Source organism: Bos indicus, chromosome 18 (assembly GCF_029378745.1).
Source record: "Bos indicus isolate NIAB-ARS_2022 breed Sahiwal x Tharparkar chromosome 18, NIAB-ARS_B.indTharparkar_mat_pri_1.0, whole genome shotgun sequence".
Classification (NCBI taxonomy): Eukaryota; Metazoa; Chordata; class Mammalia; order Artiodactyla; family Bovidae; genus Bos; species Bos indicus.
The window spans coordinates 36,033,154-36,053,784 of record NC_091777.1 but is presented as its reverse complement, the minus strand read 5'-3'; the positions used below and the strand labels follow the sequence as shown (position 1 = coordinate 36,053,784).

Sequence of the window (20,631 nt, the reverse complement as noted above, 5' to 3'; positions counted from 1 at the left end):
CTTCTCTAAGGGATCTTTCCAACCCAGGGATCAAACCTTGTTCTCCTGCATTTCAGGCAGATTCTTTACCATCTGAGCCACCAAGGAAGCCCCTTAGAGATGATACCAAAAGCACAAACAACAAAGGAAAGTATTAGATAAATTGAACTTCATTAAAATTAAAATTTTTTGTGCATCAAAGGATACTATCAATAAAGTAAATCAATTATACTTGTATAAAATTTTAAAAAATTAAAATGAAGTCTTAAAAAAATAAATAAATGAAAAATAAACTGAAAAGACAATCCACAGAATGGGAGAAAATATTTGCAAATCATGTATCTGTTAAAGGTCTAATATCCAGAGTATATAAAGAACTCTTATAACTCCTAGAATAAAAAAACAATAATTTTAAAATGTGCATAAGATATGAAGAGATATTTCTCCAAAAAAGATATATAAATGGAAAATAAACATAGCAAAAGATGCTCAATATCATTAACAGGAAATGCAAATCAAAACCACAATGTCCATAATGGGGAGAATTTCCTGGCAGTCCAGAGGTTAGGACTCTGCGTTCTCAATGCTGAGGGCCTGGGTTCAATTCCTAGTGTGGTAAAAAATAATAAATAGAACCTATCTTTAAAAACAAACAAACAAAAAACCCCACAGTGAGATACCATTTCAGAGCGACTAGGATGGCAACAATTGCAAAGAAAAAAAGACAGAAAGAGACTTCCCTGGCAATCCAGTGGTTAAGACTTCACCTTCCAATGAACAGGGTACAGGTTTAATCAGGGGAATTAAGACCCCACATGCCTCAGGGCCAGAAACAAACAAACAAAAAAACCCATAGAAAACAGAAGCAGTATTGTAACAGATTCAATAAAGACTTTAAAAATGGCCGCACCCAAAAAAAAAAATCTTAAAAAAAGAATGACTTTATTATTAGAAAATATCATGAAGTATTTGAGAAGTAATACATCATACTATATGAAACTTTCAAACAGTTATGGAGAAAATACATATATTAGAGAGAGAGAACAAATTATAAAACAAATCAAGCAAAATGTTAACAGTAGGTCAATCTGGGTAAATGGTATATGGATGTTCTTTGTCCATTCCTGCAATTTTTTCCATAAATAATTTCCTTGTAAGTTTTAAAAAATTACCCATTCTGGGCAGAAGATTTGAATAGAAATTTATTCAAAGATGATATACCAATGGCCATGAAGCATACAAAAACATGCTCAATATCATTCATCATCAGAGAAATGCAAATCAAAAGCACAACAAGCTATCACTTCACACCCATTAGCATGATATTAAAAAAGAAGAGAAAATAATAAGTGTTAGGAAAGATTTCAAAAACTGTACACTGCTGGTGGGACTGTAAAATAGTCCAAAAGACAGAGAAAACAGTACAGAGATGCCTCAAAAAATGAAAAAACTACCACATGATCCAGCAAATCCTATTTCTGGGTATATACATCCCAAAGAACTGAAAGCAGGATCTCGAAGAGGGATCTGCACACCTACATTCACAGCAGCACTATTCAAAACAGCCAAGAAACAAAAGCGACCCAAATGTCCATCGACAGATAAATGAACAGATAAGCAAAATGCAGTGCATATACCATGGAATATTATTCAGCCTAAAAATGGAAGGAAAACCTGTCACATAGTACAACACGGATGAACCTTGAGGATATTATGCTAAATAAAATAAGTGAAAGTCGCTCAGTCGTGTCCAACTCTTTGTGACCTCATGGACTATACAGTCCATGAAATTCTCCAGGCCAGAATACTGGAGTGGGTAGCCTTTCCCTTCTCCAGGGCATCTTCCCAACCCAGGGATTGAACCCAGGTCTTCCACATTGCAGGAAGATTCTTTACCAGCTGAGCCACAATAAGCCAGTCACAAAAAGACAAATATCGCATATTTCCACTTACATGAGGTATCTAAAGTATTCAGATTCATAGAAACAGAAAGTAGAATGGTGAAGGGGCTATGGGGAATGGGGGAAAGGGGAGTTGTTTAATGGGTATAGAGTTTCAGTTTTGCAAGATGAAAAGGTTCTGGAAATCTGTTTCACAACTACTGAACTGTACACTTAAAAACAGTTAAGATGGTAAATCTTATGTGTTTTTTACCATAAAAAAAAATTTAAGTACTCATTTTGGTAATCAAGGTCTCTAAAGGCCACTATCTTCTCCCTTCATCTTGCTTATTAAAGGCAGGTGTCCTCTCACATCTGGGCCACTAGAGTCCCATTTTATTTTGGTTTGTTGTTTATTTATTTCATTTTTATTGGCGTGTAGGTGATTTACAATGTTGTGTTAGTTTCAGGTGAAGAGCACAGTGAATCAGTTACACATATACACATATCCAGTTTTTTACATTCCTTTCCCATATAGGTCATTACAGAGTATTGAGCAGAGTTTCTATTCTATATAGTAGGTTCTTATTATATAGGTAACCTATTTTATATATAGTAGTAAAGCTGAAACTCCAGCACTTTGGCCACCTCATGCGAAGAGTTGACTCACTGGAAAAGACTCTGATGCTGGGAGGGAATGGGGGCAGGAGGAGAAGGGCACAACAGAGGATAAGATGGCTGGATGGCATCACTGACTCGATGGACGTGAGTCTGAGTGAACTTCGGGAGTTGGTGATGGACAGGGAGGCCTGGCATGCTGTGATTCATGGGATCACAAAGAGTCAGACACGACTAAGCAACTGAACTGAACTGAACTGAGTGTGTATATGTCAATCCCACTCTCCCAATGTATCCCCCTCTCTTTGCCCTCTTGGTAACCATAAGTTTCTTTTCTACATCTGTGACCCTTTCTGTATTGTAAATAGGTTAATTTGTACCATTTTTTTAGATTTCACATACAAGTGGTAACACATGATATTTGTCTTTCTCTCTTACTTCACTCAGTAGGACAATCTCTAGGTCCATCTATCCATTGTAATAACATTTTACAATGTTACAATAATATTTTTATAATAATAGGAATAAGTATGTGACATCTGATTAACTCCTAGAAAACTCCGTCAATAGGGCAGACTTTGGTGGGGAATAACCTTAACCTTTGCTGAGCTGGTTCATCCTTTCTTCACTTACAGCTGCAGAGGAGCCTGTACACATGGACTACCCGAAGTCCCACACTAGGTCCTGAGAGGTGGATGAAGTGATTTGACTAACCTTACAGATAGGTCGGTCACCTCATGTGAACACAGAGAGAGCATCACAAGGCTGACCTGCAGAGCAACTCGGGATCCACCAGGGGGCACCAGGCACCATGCTGTGCCTTTCCCAGTACTCAGGGCTCAGTTCCCAGAGATCGATCTGCTCACCACAAGCGGGGGCCAGCTGGCCTGCATGCCTGCCTGTCTGACTCTGCTCCACAGGAGCTAGGTCTGGATAAAGGGCCTATTCTTCCCAAATTCACTCTTAAGCCCTCTCTTCTTTTCCTTTTTTAAAAATATTTATTTTACTTATTTATTTTGGATTCGCTGGGTCTTAGTTGCAGCATGCAGGCTTCTTAGATGCAGCATGTGGGATCTAGTTCCCTGACCAGGAATTGAACCTAGGTCCCCTGCATTGGGAGCACAGAGTCTTAGCCACTGGACCTCCATGGAAGTCCCAGACCCTCTCTTCTTTCTACACCCTTCTTTTTAATAAAACTTTTTATTTTGAGGTAATTGGAGGTTCACATGCAATTGAACCTGAATGTGAGATCCTGTGTACCCACTGCCCAATTTCTCCCTATGGTAACGTCTTGCAAAGCTTAGTAACAATATTGCAACCGGGATATTGACACAGAATAGATCCATCAGCACAAGGATTCCTTGTGTAGCCCTCTTATAGCCACAGTTCTCCCTCCACAGATGGCTCTTCAAGATGGAAATGTCAGAAGCACTTGGGTAGTTTCTTTAACCTCTTACCCCCACTAGAGAGGCATAGCAGGATTAAGGGTTGCGGGGGAAGCTTACCTACCCAACTGAGAACCACTGCTCACAGTCCCTATCCAATATCAGCTACTCCTTTAACTGGTTTTCCTAGAAGATGTTTTCTAAACCTGAGTCTGAATCAGTCCTATTAATAATAATCTTCAAAGCAACAGGCCAGTAACTGGCCTACTAGCTATTGCTATCAGAAAATTCTATGGCTTACCAAACCAACCCCATCCAGTTTCTCTAGCCTGAATCTGGTCCTTTTCCTTCTCACTCTGAAACTGAGCTTCCTCATTCACAAAATGAATGTGTATTAACTCCTACAGGAGCCACAGCAGTGACCTGACACGATGCTCATCTATCCACCTGGCCTAGGTGTCCCACAATGCCTCCATGCAGCCCAGGTTCCTGATCCTTGGCAGGGCTCACAAAACTCCTATGTTTTTGTCTTGTGATGCTTTCAGTGAGCACCTGTGAAGGGAGGGCCCATTCTGCCTCCTCTAGCTTCTGAACACAGGCACCCACAGGTGAGGAGGCTGCACTTGTGGAAAAGCTCTCTGTCTGGGAGGATTAGGAGCCCCTTACCTCACAGTACACGATGTCCGCTCCATAGTCCAGGGCCAGAAGCCGCATTGGGAGAGTCCCCACCCGAACCATAGGGGCTAATATGAGTTTGTTGTGGTAGCACAGAGAGAGGTTGTTCACAGTCATTCCTGAAGAAAGAAGAGTCAGACATTCAAATGGAGAAAAATCTCTTCTGTTATCCAGAGCAGGCTTTCCTTTTCCTCCCAACAGGTAGTACTTTGTTTTCCTTTTCTCTGATCATAAAAACAATGCAAGCTTGTTCACACATCCAACAAATATTTATTAAGTGTGTGGTGTGTGCCAGTCATTGTCCTAGTCTTTGTGGATACATTAGAGAAGAAAACAAAGATTCCTGTTCTGCTAGAGCTTTCATGCTGGTGGGGAATGAAGAGTGCACAGCAGAGGAAACAGTCAGTGCAAAGGCCCTGGGGCAGGAGCAAGTCTGATGTGTTAGTAGACTAGTACAAAGGCCGACATAGTCGAGCACAGAAAGAAGAAGAGTAATGGACGTCAGATACAGGATGGATGTCCTAAGCAGATAGGACACAATGGTGAGATCCCAAATGGCCTTGTAGGATGCTCTGTGGGCTTTGTTAGCTCTTCACGATATGAGCCAGCAAGGGTTTCAAGGAGAGGAGTGGCATTACTGATCATATTTCTCCATGATCACAGTGATTGCTGCATGAAAAGCCATGGTAGACCCAGAGAGACCAATTAGACTCTTCAGTCACTGACATGAGAGATGATGGTGGCTCAGGATGGGGAGAGAGTTGTAGAGGTGGTGAGAAGTGGTCATGTTCTAAATATACTTTGAAGGTAAAGTTAACAGGAGTAAAACAAGCAAAAAAAAAACCCTGAAATCTTTAAAAAGGATAACCAACAAGGACCTACCGTATAGCACAGGGAACTCTGCTCGATGTTATGTGGCAGCCTGGATGGGAAGGGAGTTTCGGGGAGAATGGATACATGTATATATATGGCTGAGTCCCTTTATTGTTCATCTGAAACTATTATAACATTGTTAAATGGCTATACCCCAATATAAAATAAAAAGTTAAAAAAAAATACCAATGTCCAGGCCTGCCCTCAAGTCAATTAAATCAGAATATGAAGCTCAGAAGGGCAGGAATTTTGCCTGTTTGGTTCACATGAAAAGTACCTGGCACATACATGGTGCTCAGAAAATATTTACTGCTTGAATAAATGAATGAATATACCACTATCACCTGAGACTCAAGGAAAAATTCCTTTTAAAATTTAGGGAGTAACTAGGCAACATAAGTTTCCATGGCAGCTCTGAGAAAAACATTACCTAATGAGGCTACCACTCGCAGGAGCTTGCATTTTTTCCACAATAAGTAAACCTTTCTTATTTCTAGAAGACTCTTAAGAGTCCCTTGGACTGCAAGGAGATTCAACCAGTCCATCCTAAAGGAAATCAGTCCTGAATATTCATTGGAAGGACTGATGCTGAAGCTGAAACTCCAATACTTTGGCCACCTGATGCAAAGAACTGACTCACTGGAAAAGACCCTGACACTGGGAAAGATTGAAGGCAAGAGGAGAAGAGGATGAAATGGTTGCATGGCATCACCGACTCAACGGACATGAGTTTGAGTAAGCTTCGGGAGTTGGTGATGGACAGGGAAGTCTGGTGTGCCGCAGTCCATGGGGTCGCAAAAAGTCAGACACAACTGAGCGACTGAACTGAACTGATAAAGTGCTTTGTAAAACATCTTGTAAAATATCCATCTCAATAACAACTGGAGGTTACTCAATGTCTGCTGTGAGCAAGAGGGAAAGAGGAGATTTACAGAATATCTAAAGAAATGATAAGAAAGGGACTTCCCTGGTGGTCCAGTGGTTAAGACTCCATGCTTCCAACTGCACAGGGCACTGGTTTGATTCCCAGTCAGGGAACTAAGATCCAGCATGCCATGCAGGGTAGCCAAAAAAAAAAAAGAAATCAGAGTAAGAAACTAGGGGCTATGAGAAGAGACAGACAGGCTCAGACAGGCTCTAATCCCTATGACATTTTGAGGTAATCACATTGTAAGGGCTCAAGCATGAGAAAGCAGCCACTAACCAGTTACCCTGTCCCAAATATTTGGATGAAAGTCAAATGCAAATACATACCTATGTATTATTCTTTTCTGATAATTCTTTCAATGTATCTGTTCTGCCTCGGTGCAAAACAATTCTTTGTTTTGTATCTGAAAAAAGAGTAGCACAGGTAAATGGATGAAACCTGACAAATCAGACATCCAAGGAGCCCTTCAGCTAAGGAACAAGGAGGTCTGAGTTCTGGGAAAGAATCATAAAAGTAGTGTAGAATCACAATATCATAGCATATTCTTTGTATCAACTCCCCTCTATCATATCACCACTCAGTGGGCATTGACCTGTACATGAAATTTTCAGTGACAGAAAATCCAGCACTCTCCAGACAGATCTGGGCATTTCTGGTTGCTACAGTAGTCTTTATGTCAAATTCAGAATCTGACTCCATCATCAGTCCCAGTCTGCCTTCTGGAATGGTTCATCCCATGGCACACCTCATCTCTTTTCCATCTGACACAGTCCCCAAACACATGAGGACAATTTTATTCTTCCTGAAGTTCTCTTCTCCTGCACCACCCTCCTTAAATCACCCCTTTCTGTGCTTATGGCTTTCAGGGGCCCCCCAAGGTTTATTGATCCCAAGGGCATGACAAGCAATGACGTCAATATGCCCACTACAGATTCTGGGGAAGGGGCTGGGCCACCGAGAACCTGGCAAATGTAGCTCCTTGAAGCGAGAATACATGCGGCAACCTCAGCCTCTCTTCAGTCCCCATCCTCTATCCAAGGTTCTCAACAGCACACTGTTGATATTTTGGGCCAGATCATTGTTTTTTTTTGGCGGGGCTGGGGAGTGGGGGGTGGCTGTCCTGTGCATTGTGCAATATTTAGTAATATCCTGGTCTTTACCCACTAGAAGCTGTAGCATTTCCCCAGATGTGACAAATAAAGATGTCTCCAGCCATTGTCAAATGTCCTGGGGGAAGGGTGGGGGCAAAAATCACTCTCACTCAAGAGCCACCAGTCTATCCAGTGACTCTGTCTGCCTGTCATTACTCAAAACTCTCTCCTCCTCTAGTTTAACAGGTAACTCTCCAGAAAAGCCTATCGTGTATCAAAATACTATTTGAAATATAGTAGTATTTATCTTTATAACAGTATCTAATGAAAGTAAAACTTTTCTCCAGGGACTTCCTGGTGGTCCAGTGGTTAAGATTCCATACTTGCACAGCAGGCAGCAGCACAGGCTGTGCAGCAGTGGCCAAAAAAACCCAAAAACCTCTTTCTTCAAATGTTAAGACTCTTCCAAGTAGTTAACCCACATTTACCTTATCTCCTACCCCAGGCACTAGAGATTACAAAAATGGTCTGATGCCCATTTTCTGGATCCGTTCAGGAAGTACCAATAGTGTAAGGTTTTTTTCGCAACCTGAACTGAATTTAGGTAAAATATTCTGCCTTACCATGGCTTTGTGACCCTCCTCACTACTATTCAAGTAATTTAGGTATCTAACCTGAAAGCCGGTGGAGCTAGGCGAGCTTCAGGATGAGAAGTTGGAAAGAGTGACAAGAGAAGGAAGAATGAACCTCAGCTGAAAAGCAAGCGGAAAAGGTCCGAAGAGATGAGTTCTCTTGAGTGAAGAGATGATATGCTTAAGTCCATCGGCTCGCCCTCTGGGTCCTCAGCTCTCTGGGCGGTGGGGGAACGCTGAGCCCAGATCTACTCCTGGTCTCGGCCCCCAGGCCTGACCATTCACTCAGATTCTCAATAAATATTTATATTAGAAGACCTTACAAGGGGAGCACATCTGTGAAAACACCGCCGCACCCTCACAGTTTAAACGGGGCGATCAGAACTGGACATGCCATCACAGGAGCTGTGAGGGCGACAAAGGAGAATTGTAGGGATCCGACATCGGATCGCCAGAAGCCCTCAGCCCTCCTGATTCCTAATGCCAGGGCCCCATCGCCGCCTGTCGCCGGACCCCGGTCCTGCCTTCATCGTGCACCCTTCCCCAAGGTTGGCCGGGGCCTGGACGTCACCATCCGGTTTGGACCTACAGACCTCGCCGCTGCTGAACTCTACAGATCCTCCCTCCTTCCACACAGTTCTCCAATTCCTTAAGTCTTACTGAGCCGCGCCGGCCACCGTCCGGGAGGCCTTGGCGCGCGCATGACGTCACTGTTGTGCGCCTTTTCCGCACCACGGGGACTATGGCTCTAGCACGGCAGCTACGGCTGTTGTCGCTCGCGACTCGGTTGCTTCTGGCGCCTCAACGGGACCTGACAAGCCGCGGTCCCGACGAGCCCCTGCCCGTGGTGCGCATCCCGCGGGGTCTACAGAGGCGGCAGGAACAGCGGCAGAGCGGGCAGCGGAGTCCCCTGCGGCCGGTGTTGGTGCGACCTGGCCCGCTGCTGATCTCGGCGCGGCGGCCGGAGTTGAACCAGCCCGCACGCCAAACGCTGGGCCGTTGGGAGGCTGCGCCACTCGTTTCGCGAGGCTGGAAGCATCGGCGCGCTCGCCAGGACTATTTCTCCATTGAGCGCGCTCAGCATGAGGCCCCAGCACTGCGGAACCTCTCGTCCAAGGGCAGCTTCGCCGATCTGGGTCTGGAGCCCCGTGTGCTGAGCGCACTCCAAGAAGCTGCTCCCGAAGTCGTTCGGCCCACAACCGTGCAGTCGAGTACCATTCCCCCATTGCTTCGCGGCCGCCACATCCTCTGCGCCGCGGAAACCGGCAGTGGCAAGACTCTCGGCTACATGCTACCTCTGCTTCAACGGCTCTTGGGCCAGCCAAGCCTGTACACCAGTCGTATCCCTGCTCCTCGAGGCCTGGTCCTTGTGCCTTCTCGAGAATTAGCTGAACAGGTGCGGGCCGTGGCCCAGCCCTTGGGCAGCTCCTTAGGCCTCCGGGTGCAGGAGTTAGGGGGAGGCCATGGCATGAGTAGGGTCAGGCTGCAACTGTCCAAACATCCTCCAGCAGAAGTACTGGTGGCCACTCCAGGGGCTCTGTGGAAGGCCCTGAAAGGTCAACTGATCAGCCTGGCGCAGCTCTCTTTCTTGGTGTTGGATGAGGTAGATACATTGTTGGATGAAAGTTTCCTGGAACTGGTGGATTACATCTTGGAGAAGAGTCACATAGCAGAAGGCCCCGCTGACTTAAAAGACCCTTTCAATCCCAAAGCTCAGTTAGTGCTGGTGGGGGCCACATTTCCCGAAGGTGTAGGCCAGCTGCTGAGTAAAGTTGCCAGTTTAGACTCTCTAACCACCATTACCAGTTCCAAGCTCCACTGCATCATGCCTCATGTCAAACAGACGTTCATGAGGCTGAAAGGAGCAGAGAAGGTAACTGAGTTAGTGCAGATCCTCAAGCAGCATGACAGAGCACACAGGACTGGCTCCACAGGAACTGTTCTCGTGTTCTGTAACAGCTCCAGCACTGTGAACTGGCTGGGATATATTCTGGATGACCACAAAATCCAACACTTAAGACTGCAGGGACAAATGCCAGCCTCTATGAGAGCAGGTATCTTCCAGTCCTTCCAGAAGGGTTCCCGAAACATACTTCTCTGCACAGACATCGCCTCTCGGGGCCTGGACAGCACCCAGGTGGAACTCGTCATCAATTATGATTTCCCTCTCACCCTGCAGGATTACATCCACAGAGCAGGGAGGGTGGGCCGTGTGGGGAGTGAGGTGCCAGGAACAGTCATCAGCTTTGTGACCCATCCCTGGGATGTGAGCCTAGTTCAGAAGATTGAGCTGGCAGCTCGCAGGAGGAGAAGCCTTCCAGGTCTAGGATCCTCAGTAAGTGAGCCTTTGCACCAGGAAACCTTACTGCAGCAGGCTTAAATATGATGCCATAACTGGGATCTTTCCCTGTGGGCTGGGTGGGTGAGCGCACTCGTCAGCAGGATGCGCTGGGCTGCTTAGTCACCTTCTAAAGGCCCCAGCTGCTGGTCAACACTGGAGGGTGGACTACTGAACTTGGCTCTCTGTAGTCTTTCACAGGAAGAATAAAGTCGATTTTGGCTTTGTATCATGTCATGATTTCTAACAATAAGTGATGTTTCTGTAGTTTCCACCTGGGGCACAATTCACTGGATTCTGAGAAAATTCACACTCCAAACTACTACACCTAGGACAAAGGCTCCTTCAGTTGATGTTTTTGTTTCAACTTTATTTCCTGCCCCAAAAACCATCCATTAAGGGGACTTCTCTGGTGGTCCAGTGGTTAAGAATCTGCCTCCTAATGCAAGAGATGTGGGTTTGAACCCTGGTGGGGTAACTAAAATCCCACACGCTGTGGGACAGGGCAGCTAAATCCCAGCCTCACCCTGTGGCCAAAGCTAAGACCTTACACAGGCAAATTTTTTTTAAAAATCCATTAAGCCCTCAGGAGAAGGAAAAGGGGATATGACTAGCAATAGAGAAATTTTCTTTATGAACAATGGCCATGGCAAGCTTTAGGCTCTCTTAGTGAAATCTCTCTGGGAAGTAGTGGCAGAAGAATAAAAGGCAGACTGACACAGAAGTATTCCTTAGTGTGCATTTCCAGCCTCTGAGTTCTTTCTCATCTCTTGGTTGCAGAGGAAGAGGAGAGGTTAAACATTTTTATAAAACTGGCAAAATAAGCTTATAGCATCCTCTCACTATCTCCTAGGTTCTATAAGCGTTATAGAACCTAGACAGTTGAAAGAGATAATACTTAAGAAAACAACTTAAAACTGCTCACACACAGAAAAGGATTAAGTTGCAGAGAACAGAAATGGGCTCAGAGCAACCTTTGCCAAAAGAGAATATTGTGCTAAATGTACAGTTTTTCCCATATAAGGAAACAGAGCTCAAAATCACACAAATCTGATCTGTGTCCTAAGAGTTGTGTTCTTTAACCACTAGGCTAAGTTTTCTCAAATGTGATTCACATGTAGAATAACTATATATTTCTGTTTGCCTTGAATATTCCTTGTTTATGTCTATGCCTGCTGCAATTTTTAATATTGCCCACTTTGACTCTCAAAAGCAACCCCAAATAGACAATAATTTAGTCACTATCCGTGGACCACTTTGGTGCAACTGCCCAGGAAGCTTGTTAAAAGTACAGATCCCTGAGCCCTACTCCAGAGCTATGTAAGTTTTCTGAGGATTGGTGCAAAAATCCACATACAAGTCTTTGTTGTTTTGTGGAATCCCCAGATGAGTCTCCCACCCTCTTAAGTTAATAAACCATGTATTCTGCCTTCCCCAGGTGCCCAGCCGAGTTATAATAAGGTATTGGTACCCCCACCACACCAGAGGGATGCTCTCAGACAAGTAATCTCTGAAGCCTTGGATAATCGGTGGTCTCACTCTGGCCCACCTGCCATGACAAACCTACAGAGCATTTCCCTTCACATTTTACCTTCTAGCATTCCCAAAGGCAGTCTGTTCTAATTAGGCCTGACTTCATCTGTCCTATTGTGCATCCTCCAATTCAAGCAATTTAGTAGAGAGAAGGAAGGTTTTTGTGATTCGAAGCCAGAGTGGCCCAACCTCTCAATAGCCCAAGACGTCTCCACCTCCTGGGCACATCCCCTCTGCAACAGCCCCAGTAAACAAATGTCCCATCTTTGCTTTTTTAAGGTCAGCCACAGGGAGCCCCTGAAGAAGGTTATCTTACATTGCCACATTACCAAAGGCTGCCCCAAACGTTCCTTCCTGTGAACCTGATCAGGCTAAGGGCAGAGCTGTCTCTTTCCTTCTTTGAGTCGGATCAAACTGTCTTAGTAACACCTCTTCACGGTGTTAACCATGTTTTTCACCTGGGTTGCTACTTAGCCTGTTATCTCATCCTTTCATGGTGGAGAGAGGGGGGATTATAATGATTTTTGCTTTTAAGGGAGAGGGGAGTGTAATGTTTACATTGTCATTTTGTCATGAGTTCGTTTTGAATTTCCTATTAAAATGGGTCCATCACTCCCACTTTGTGAAGTCATCAGGGCCCTCATTTTGCACCTTTAACATCTCTCGGTGTCAGTTTAAATTGGGATGAGCTTGTCCTCACATTCCTTTCGGCTGTAAATCCAGACCCTGATATGAACCTACCATTGAGCAGAACCACTCCACTGCCTGTGTAGCCTTGGGTAGGCCCCTTAAGCTCTTGTTCTTTTAAGTCTTGGCAGTTGTAAAAATGTGAGAGGGCTATGAATTTATATTTGGGGCAGAACAAGGTAGAGAAGAGTGTGTCTTTGCTTTTATTCTTTCAAACTGGAATGACTCCCCACTCGTCCCCATGGGTCCATATCTCACTTGTCCTTCAGGCCCACTGCCAAGCAGCCTTCCCCAATTCCCCAGTCCACACAAATCTCTGTCTCTCTTTGGGTTAGTACCATACAGCCTAGTGTCTCTTAGGTCAATTTTGCCTCTCAGGCCAATCTCAGAATGTGGGTTTCTCTTGCCCTCCCTTGGCACCAGGGGCTATGCCAGCCCACAGGCATGCTCCCCAGGGGGTGGCTACTAGACTAGGGCACGCGTGGGGAGGCCCAGATGTGAGGGGCCAGGCAAGGTGCCTCTCTGCCTTCACTCTGCTCTCCTCCAAAAAACCCTGAGAGCCTGCAGCCTCCCCCTCAAGTCACAGGTTCCTTATATGACCTCACTGGGTAGTGATGACCTTACAGCCCTTATCACAGTTTCCATGGCAGGGTAACTGCGCAAACGTGCTGCTCTTGGAGAAACTTCCCTACCAGTCCCTCTACCAGATAGCAGTCTTTGGCTGTGTAAGAGAGAATGTCTGATCGAATCTTCTATCTAATCTTCACTCTAACTTGTCCTCTGTCCCCTGGAAGGGCAACACAGCAGGTAGGCTGAGACTGGACATCTGTACAAGAGGCATTGTGTATACACAGCCTCACCTGGCCACCACATGTTCCTTTGGGGCTTTCCCACACACACCTCAGCACTTTCCCAACTGTAAGTAATATGAGTGCCCTGGGGCACCTTCAGGGACCCACAGTGCTCATTGCTGAGGATAAGCAAAAGGTCATCCCTGGGCAAGTGAGCAGGAAGGTCCCGGTCTTTAAATGTAGCCTTACTCTTTGGGCTACAAGACGCTTCCATTCAGATCCTTTCCTGATTGGCCTGTTGGCAATAGGCAAATGCATTTTTGTCGGCAAATGATAAATGGAGCAGTTTAAGGAAGAGGGCTGCTCTTGAACTTCACCTTCAAGCCCAGGCACCTTCATGCAGTTATGGGGATATCTACATGGGTCCCCTCGGACACATTCCAGACTGAGCTGGTGCATACTGGGGGAAAGAGTGGTGTGGTATTGAGGGAAAGACCAGAAGAACCCAGGGGAGTGATGAAATGCTAATAAGACTAGAGGGCTGAGGAGATGGTGTCCCAGGAGGCTGATGCCTAGACTTGGTACCCACAATCTGGTTCTGAATCTCCTGGTCACTCTGCCTTAGTATTTTCTAATCTAGATAAAAGTATCAGAGGGCTAGAGTTCAGTGTGGATGAAACAGGCAATATAAATGGGGCCCAAGAGGGGTTGCCAAGGTGGGAGGGGTTCTTACCAAATTAGACTCCTTTTCCCAAAACTTGAAATGCATTTCCATTAAAAACAGACCTTATGGAGAAGGAAATGGCAACCCACTCCAGTATTCTTGCCTGGAGAATCCCATGGACAGAGTAGCCTGGCAGGCTACAGTCCATGGGAGTCGCAAGAGTTGGACACGATTTAGCAACTAAACCACCACCACCTTTAAAAAATAAATAAATAAATAAAAATAAAAAAATAAAAACAGACCTTAAGGAATGTTTTCTCTGGTGTGGAAGGGAGAGATGGAGGGGATCCTGATTGCAATTATTTTAAGGTTTTCTCTGGAAATGGCGAACAGAGTTCCTCATCTGCTGTAGTCACAGGCTCTAGGAATTGCTTTGGCAGCCAATAACGGCACCCCACTCCAGTACTCTTGCCTGGAAAATCCCATGGATGGAGGAGCCTGGTAGGCTGCAGTCCATGAGATCGATAAGAGTTGGACACGGCTGAGCGACTTCACTTTGACTTTTCACTTTCATGCATTGGAGAAGGAAATAGCAACCCACTCCAGTGTTCTTGCCTGGAGAATCCCAGGAACGGGGGAGCCTGGTGGGCTGAAGCACAGAGTCGGACACGACTGAAGCGACTTAGCAGCAGCAGCAGCAGTCCCTTTTCTAGGGACTCATGGGGTGATGGGCAGAGGCTGTGTTTTGGATGTCAAGCAGACTAAAGGGCTTCAGCCAGAAACTGGGAGAGAGGTGAGAGGGGGAAATTCCGGCAGGAGACTGTACAGCAGAAGCGACTGATCAATTGTTTTCTTTGCAGCAGCTCTGGCTCCCACTTCCCCTCCTACACCTGGTCACTGCCATGTCCTCTACCGAGGGCGTGGAAAAGCACAGGTAGGCTGGCCTGGGGAGACACACTGCCTGGTCGGTGGCTACTGAGCCTACGGGGATGCTCCCGTGGCCACCACAGCCAAGGTGGAAGCAGAGAAGCCAGTCCTCAGCCACACTCCCAAGAGACAGCGAGCTCTGACGGAATAGGATAAAGACCTCAGTTGCTCCAGCCCCAAAATTCAGTGACTGCAGCATGGTGGCAGGAGGCTGACCCCACAGAAGCCTGCTGGCTGAGCCACACTCTGAAGAGAGGGCAATGATTTAACTGCCTAAGGGCAGCAAATGCTGCTTCCTGCAGTGACCCCCCACTGTCATAGATTAGAACCTGCGCCATTCTGTCTGAGCCTTCCTTCCTCAACCAGGAGCCTCCTTCCACACTAAATGGCCATGAGCAAGGAACCTCAGAAACAGGGTTGAGAGTCTGCTCTGAACATCCCAGGACTGAAGCTGGCCTGGAGGAAAACCTGATGTTCCTCTGCTCAATTCTCGGGAGCCCCTTTGTGAGCAGAATAAAGAACAATCTTCACACTGTGAGCCAATGAGGACCCAGGAGCAGAGAGAAGTGCAGAGTGGCCTTCGCAGGGGCCCTGTCTACCACACAGGCTCCTGCCTGAGCCATTTGCCAGCTGCCACCACCACACACCAAGGGGAGCTGGGCTTTTCGAAACTGAAAGAAGCAATGTGTGACTTCCCAAAAAGCCTCCTGCCTTGAATCAGGAGGCAGGATAAAGAGACCCAGGAAGACCTGCTCCCTGGAGCAAGAACATGATGGAGAGTCAAGTGGCAGCAACCCCTCCCCGAGGCTCACATGCTCCTTTATTCCCAGCCTTTTCTAGCCCTAACGGGGTCCCTTACTGCTCAATAAAATGTTTTTCTGTAACAGTGTCTGACTTGAAATCCAAGTTATCTAAGGCCAGGTCCCAAACCTCCCTGTTTCCGTAAGTATATTCCCACATGGGGTTCCTGGTCCTTTGAGAACTTCTGCCTCTAAAAAGACCCTTGGGGGTAGCTTCTACCTATGTGGCTCCTGCAAAGACACCTGTGTAAATTGGGGCAGGATGTAGGCAGGTTCTTTAAGAAATGTAGAGCCTGATAAATACTTCCCTGGGTGAGTGTGTGTGTGTGTGTGTGTGTGTGTGTGTGTGTGTGTGTGTAAGGAGAAAAGAGGAAGGACTGGGAAGATATCATTCCATCTGTCGATCCATTTATTCAACAAATATTTACTGAGTACCCAGGTGGTGCTAGTGATAAAGAACCTGTCTGCCAATGCAGGAGACCTAAGAAATGCAGTTTCGACCCCTTTTTTTTGAAGATCCCCTGGAAGAGGGCATGGCAACCCACTCCGGTATTCCTGCCTGGAGACAGAGGAGCCTGGTGAGCTATAGTCCACTGGACTGCAAAGAGTCGGACATGACTGAAGCAACTTAGCAAGTACACATGCACCCGTTACATACCACCCTCTGTGCTGGTTGCTTGAGATGTTTCAGTGAATGAGATGATCGAACCCCTCTTCTCATGGCACCCACAACCTAAAAGAAGACACAAACAATAATTTCAAGTAATTATAATTGCTATATGAAAAGTAGAACAGGATAATGGGGTAGAGTGATGAGGGGTTGCTATGTTATACTAGGTAGTCAGGGAAGGCTTCTTTGAGGAGCTGACATTTCAGTGGGGATGCGAGTGAAAGAATCCTGTGAGGAGCTGGGAAGAGAATTTCTGAAGGAGGACATGGCAAGCACAAAGACCTTGAGGCAGGAGTGAGGCTGGCCTGTACTAGGACTGGCAGAAGGGCCAGTGTGACCAGGGAGGAAAGAGAATGAAAGATGTGGTTGGAGAAGTAGAAACAGGCCAGATCATAGTAGGCCTCATCAGCCATACTGAAGAGTGTGGCTCTTAAGTGTGATGGGAAGTTGCGGAAAGGATTTGAGCAGGGGAGTGAAGTGATCTGATGCAGGTGCTAGAAAGACCACTCTGACTGCTGTGTGCCATGGCAGTGAGTTGCTGGATGTTACTGGTGGAATGCCTCTCTCAGCAGTTAAGGGGACAGTTGGTCCTGGAGAGTTGGGGCAGGGAAATATTAGGAGGGAATAAAGAGTACAGGGTTTGGGCCTGTATCTCAGGCTCACCTGCCTCATCAGCACATTGGATGTATATACCACATCCTTTTTTTTTTTTTAGCTACTTTTTAAATTTCTTTTAATTGGAGGCTAATTACAATATTGTGGTGGTTTTTGCCATACATTCACATGAATCAGCCATGGGTGTACATGTGTTCCCCATCCTGAACCCCCATTCCACTTCTTCTTCATCCACTCATCCACGATGGACACTTAGGTGGCTTCCATATTTGGTTATTGTAAATAATGTTTCAGTGAACATGGGGGTGCATATATCTTGAGTTAGTGTTTTTGTTACCTTTGGGCAAATGCCCAGAAGTGGAATTGCTAGATCATCTGATAGTCTTATTTTTAATTTTTTTGAGGAACCTTCAAAATATTTTCCATAGTGATTGCACCAATTTAATTCCCACCAACACTGTTCAAGGGTTCCCTTCTCTTCAGGTCCTCTCCAACACTTATTTCCTTTTTTTGATAATAGCCATCCTAACAGGTGTGAGGTGACAAGTCATTGTGGTTTTGATTTGCATTTCCCCGAAGGTTAGTGACGCTCAGCACATTTTCATATACCTCTGGCCATCTATATGTCTTCTTCAGGAAAATGTCTATTCAGATCCTTTGCCAGGATCCGACTTTTAAAAAGAGCCCCTCAGGAAGTTCCCTTGGAGAAGAAACTGGCAACCGCTCCAGTTTTCTTGCCTGGAGAATCTCATGGACAGAAGAGCCTAGTGGGCTAGAGTCCATGGGGTCACAAAGAGTCAGACATGACTGAGCGACTAACACACCTATCTTTTAGAGATGCAACCTTAAATATGGGTGAAATAAATGTCTGATTGCTTTAAAATATTCTGCAAAAGTGGATGGTAAGGTGTAAATGAAATAAGGGCATTAGTTGATAACTGTTGAAGCTAAGCAATGGGTACAAAGGGGTTCAATATACTCTTCTCTCTATTTTTTCATATGTTTGAACATTTTCCCTAATAGGTAAGAAGAAATAAAAACTTCTCAGATGGAGCCTATGTTCAACCAGGTTTGGAATCAGTGAGGACTCAGGTGGTCAGCTTCACAGGGTGAGCTAGTTTGGGCAAGCCCTGGAAGTCAGGCAGAGGAGGTCAAGCTTCCCATATAAACGCAGGGAGCGGGGCGGGCGGGTCTGGGGCAGGGCGTGCTATGTGCAGCATGGTGTAGTGGAGGACAGGTCTGACAGGCCTGAGAGATGAGCAGGAAAGAGACTACAAGTCTGAACTCGAGGCTAAATGAGCAATCGCATATGTTGTCAAGCAAACGTTTGCTTGCTCAGGGCTGGCTCCCAGCACCTGGTGCCCCCACAGCCAACTCTTCTGTGTGTTATGCCGGCACATGTGATTGATCACTGGAGACTCGTCCAGCCCTCTCACTGCACCCCTCAGCAAAAGGCCGCACCAGCAGGTAATCAGCAAAGGATATCAGGACAAAGAGATGGATGAAGGGGATTCTCCTCAAGAGAGGTAGCAGCTGGAAGTCGAGACATCCAAAGAACTATCTGACTTGCAAGGAGGGCACCATTGTGATCATGTGCCTACCCAGCAGCTGGTCTCCCCACACCTGTCCTTCTCAGCCAGGTTTAAGGCAGGTTCCACCCCAGGGCCAGTGGGCTACTCTGCCTACCACTGCTGGCTTTCCCAGGTGCCTGCCTTATGAACCATGAACTCTCCTCACTGAAGACAGAGCCAACTCTGGTGAGTCCGGCAGCAGTGAACAGGAGGTATGCAAAGTCAGACATGGCAAACTTGACCAAACAGCTGGCTGTCATTCTTCAGAGCTCTGGCCCGTCAGGGCTTGAAGCACACACAGAGGATGAGCCAAAAGAGACAAAGTCTGAGTAGGTCTGGCTTGGGGTTCCAGAGCCCCAGACAACAGAAGACTAAGGATATTTCTCCTTCATAGAATCTTAGTTCCATTGTCCTTACAAGCTGCCCCCAAATGGGAGGCATGGGAATAAATAAGGAGCTTGGGATTAACATATACACACTACTGTATATAAAACACAACTAACAAGGACCTATTGTATAGCACAGGGAACTATATTCAGTATTTTGTAATAAACTCTAAGGGAAAAGAGGCTTCCCTGGCCGCTCAGGAGTAAAGAATCTGCCTGCCAATGCAGGAGATTCCATCCCCGGGTCAGGAAGATCCCCTGGAGAAGGATATGGCAACCCACTCCAGTATTCTTCCCTGGGAAATCCCATGGACAGAGGAGCCTGGGAGGTTACAGTCCATGGGGTCACAAAAGAGTCAGATACAACTTAGTGACTAAACATCACACGAACGCATAAAGGAAAAGAATCTGAAAAAGAAAAAAAAAATATACACACACACACACATATCTGTGTGTGCATGTGTGGCTGAATCACCTTGCAGTAACCTGAAATGACACAACTTTGTAAATCAACCATAGCAAAAAAGTGAAAGTGTTAGTCACTCTGTTGTGTCTGACTCTGTGACCCCATGGACTGTAGACTGCCAGGCTTCTCTGCCCACGGAATTCTCCAGGCAAGAATACTGGAGTGGGTAGCCATTCCCTTCTCCAGGGGATCTTCCTGACCCAAGGATCAAACCCGGGTCTCTTGTATTACAGGCAGATTCTTTACCGTCTGAGCCACCAGGGAAGCCCAAATCAACTATAATTCAATTTTAAAACAAAACAAAAAAAAATCAATCAGAGGAAAAGCAAGGCTGGTAAAAACCTACCTCGTGGGCTATTGTGAAGACTGAATCACTATGTGCCACTAACTGGCAGCATAGCTCTGGGCGCCCAGTAACTCTGGCTCCCCTGATGCACTGCCACTGCTGTCACATCTCCTTGTTCTGGGAAGGAAGGGAAGGCAGCAGCCTCCTGTGCTCCCAGTCAACGCACTCTTCACTGAACGCTGGTCAAGTGCTTGCTGTGCTCAGGTGTGGTGCCAGGTGCCAGAATGTGGTGGTCGAGGCCTTACTGAGTTTACTTGCCAGCTCCAACGGGGGCAACCACTTCTGACTGCTGGGGCAGGGTGGGGTAGGGAGGAAGAGGAAGAAGTCCCAGCAAAACCTGAACCTGAGCAGTCTGAGAGTTTGACTCATGTTCCTGTTTTTAGAGGGGGTAAATTGCCAAAGAGGGTTTGGATTTAGCAGAGTTCTTCATGGTATGTTCAACCCTTCCTGATGGCAAGATTTCCTCCCCTGGCCCTGCCTCAACAGCGCCACCATTTGGAGGCTGAGGGGCAGCATGGCTGGTATGGCCAGAAAATAGGGGACAGAGTGGTGGTGGTGGTGGTGGTGCTTCAGTCACTAAGACATGTCCGACTCTTGGAACCCCGTGGACAGTAGCCCGCCAGGCTCCTCTGTCCATGGGATTTTCCAGGCAAGAATACTGGAGTGGATTGCCATTTCCTTCTCCAGGGGATCTTAGGGGTTTGTGTTATTTGTTGAAACTGGAGCAGCAGGTGAGGGCAGACTCCCCAGGACTTGAAAGCCAAATAAAGGAATCC

At 46.3% G+C, this 20,631-nt stretch overlaps 3 protein-coding genes across 7 annotated transcripts in view; 2 read left to right on the top strand and 1 right to left on the bottom strand.

Moving 5' to 3' along the window:
- The window catches only part of DUS2 (dihydrouridine synthase 2), a 32,124-nt gene extending 23,292 nt beyond the window's left edge, over positions 1 to 8,832 (bottom strand). The window contains exons 1-4 of one of the 5 annotated variants that reach the window (XM_070770814.1): positions 8,655 to 8,774; positions 6,665 to 6,741; positions 5,420 to 5,459; positions 4,529 to 4,656 (exon numbers count right to left, since the gene is read on the bottom strand). In XM_070770814.1, coding sequence (XP_070626915.1) covers positions 4,529 to 4,654 — 126 coding nt within the window. In that variant the 5' untranslated portion in view covers positions 4,655 to 4,656; positions 5,420 to 5,459; positions 6,665 to 6,741; positions 8,655 to 8,774. The other 4 variants (XM_019979747.2, XM_070770813.1, XM_019979748.2 and 1 more) reach the window with 4 other exon arrangements.
- On the top strand, positions 8,804 to 10,626 carry DDX28 (DEAD-box helicase 28). The gene has a single exon (XM_019979745.2). The coding sequence runs from the start codon at positions 8,804 to 8,806 to the stop codon at positions 10,439 to 10,441; it is 1,638 nt and encodes a 545-aa protein (XP_019835304.2). The 3' UTR covers positions 10,442 to 10,626.
- Positions 10,627 to 10,736: 110 nt separating this feature from the next.
- DPEP2NB (DPEP2 neighbor) lies at positions 10,737 to 16,320 on the top strand. Its single transcript, XM_019979750.2, is given in 3 exon segments — positions 10,737 to 13,384; positions 13,387 to 13,426; positions 14,935 to 16,320. Coding segments are annotated over 3 exon segments (375 nt in total). The 5' UTR covers positions 10,737 to 13,354; the 3' UTR covers positions 15,240 to 16,320.
- Positions 16,321 to 20,631: the final 4,311 nt, after the last annotated feature.

Bases quoted from the DNA above. Each gene is read 5' to 3' on its own strand.
- DDX28 (XM_019979745.2), top strand. From the start codon at position 8,804: ATGGCTCTAGCACGGCAGCTACGGCTGTTGTCGCTCGCGACTCGGTTG.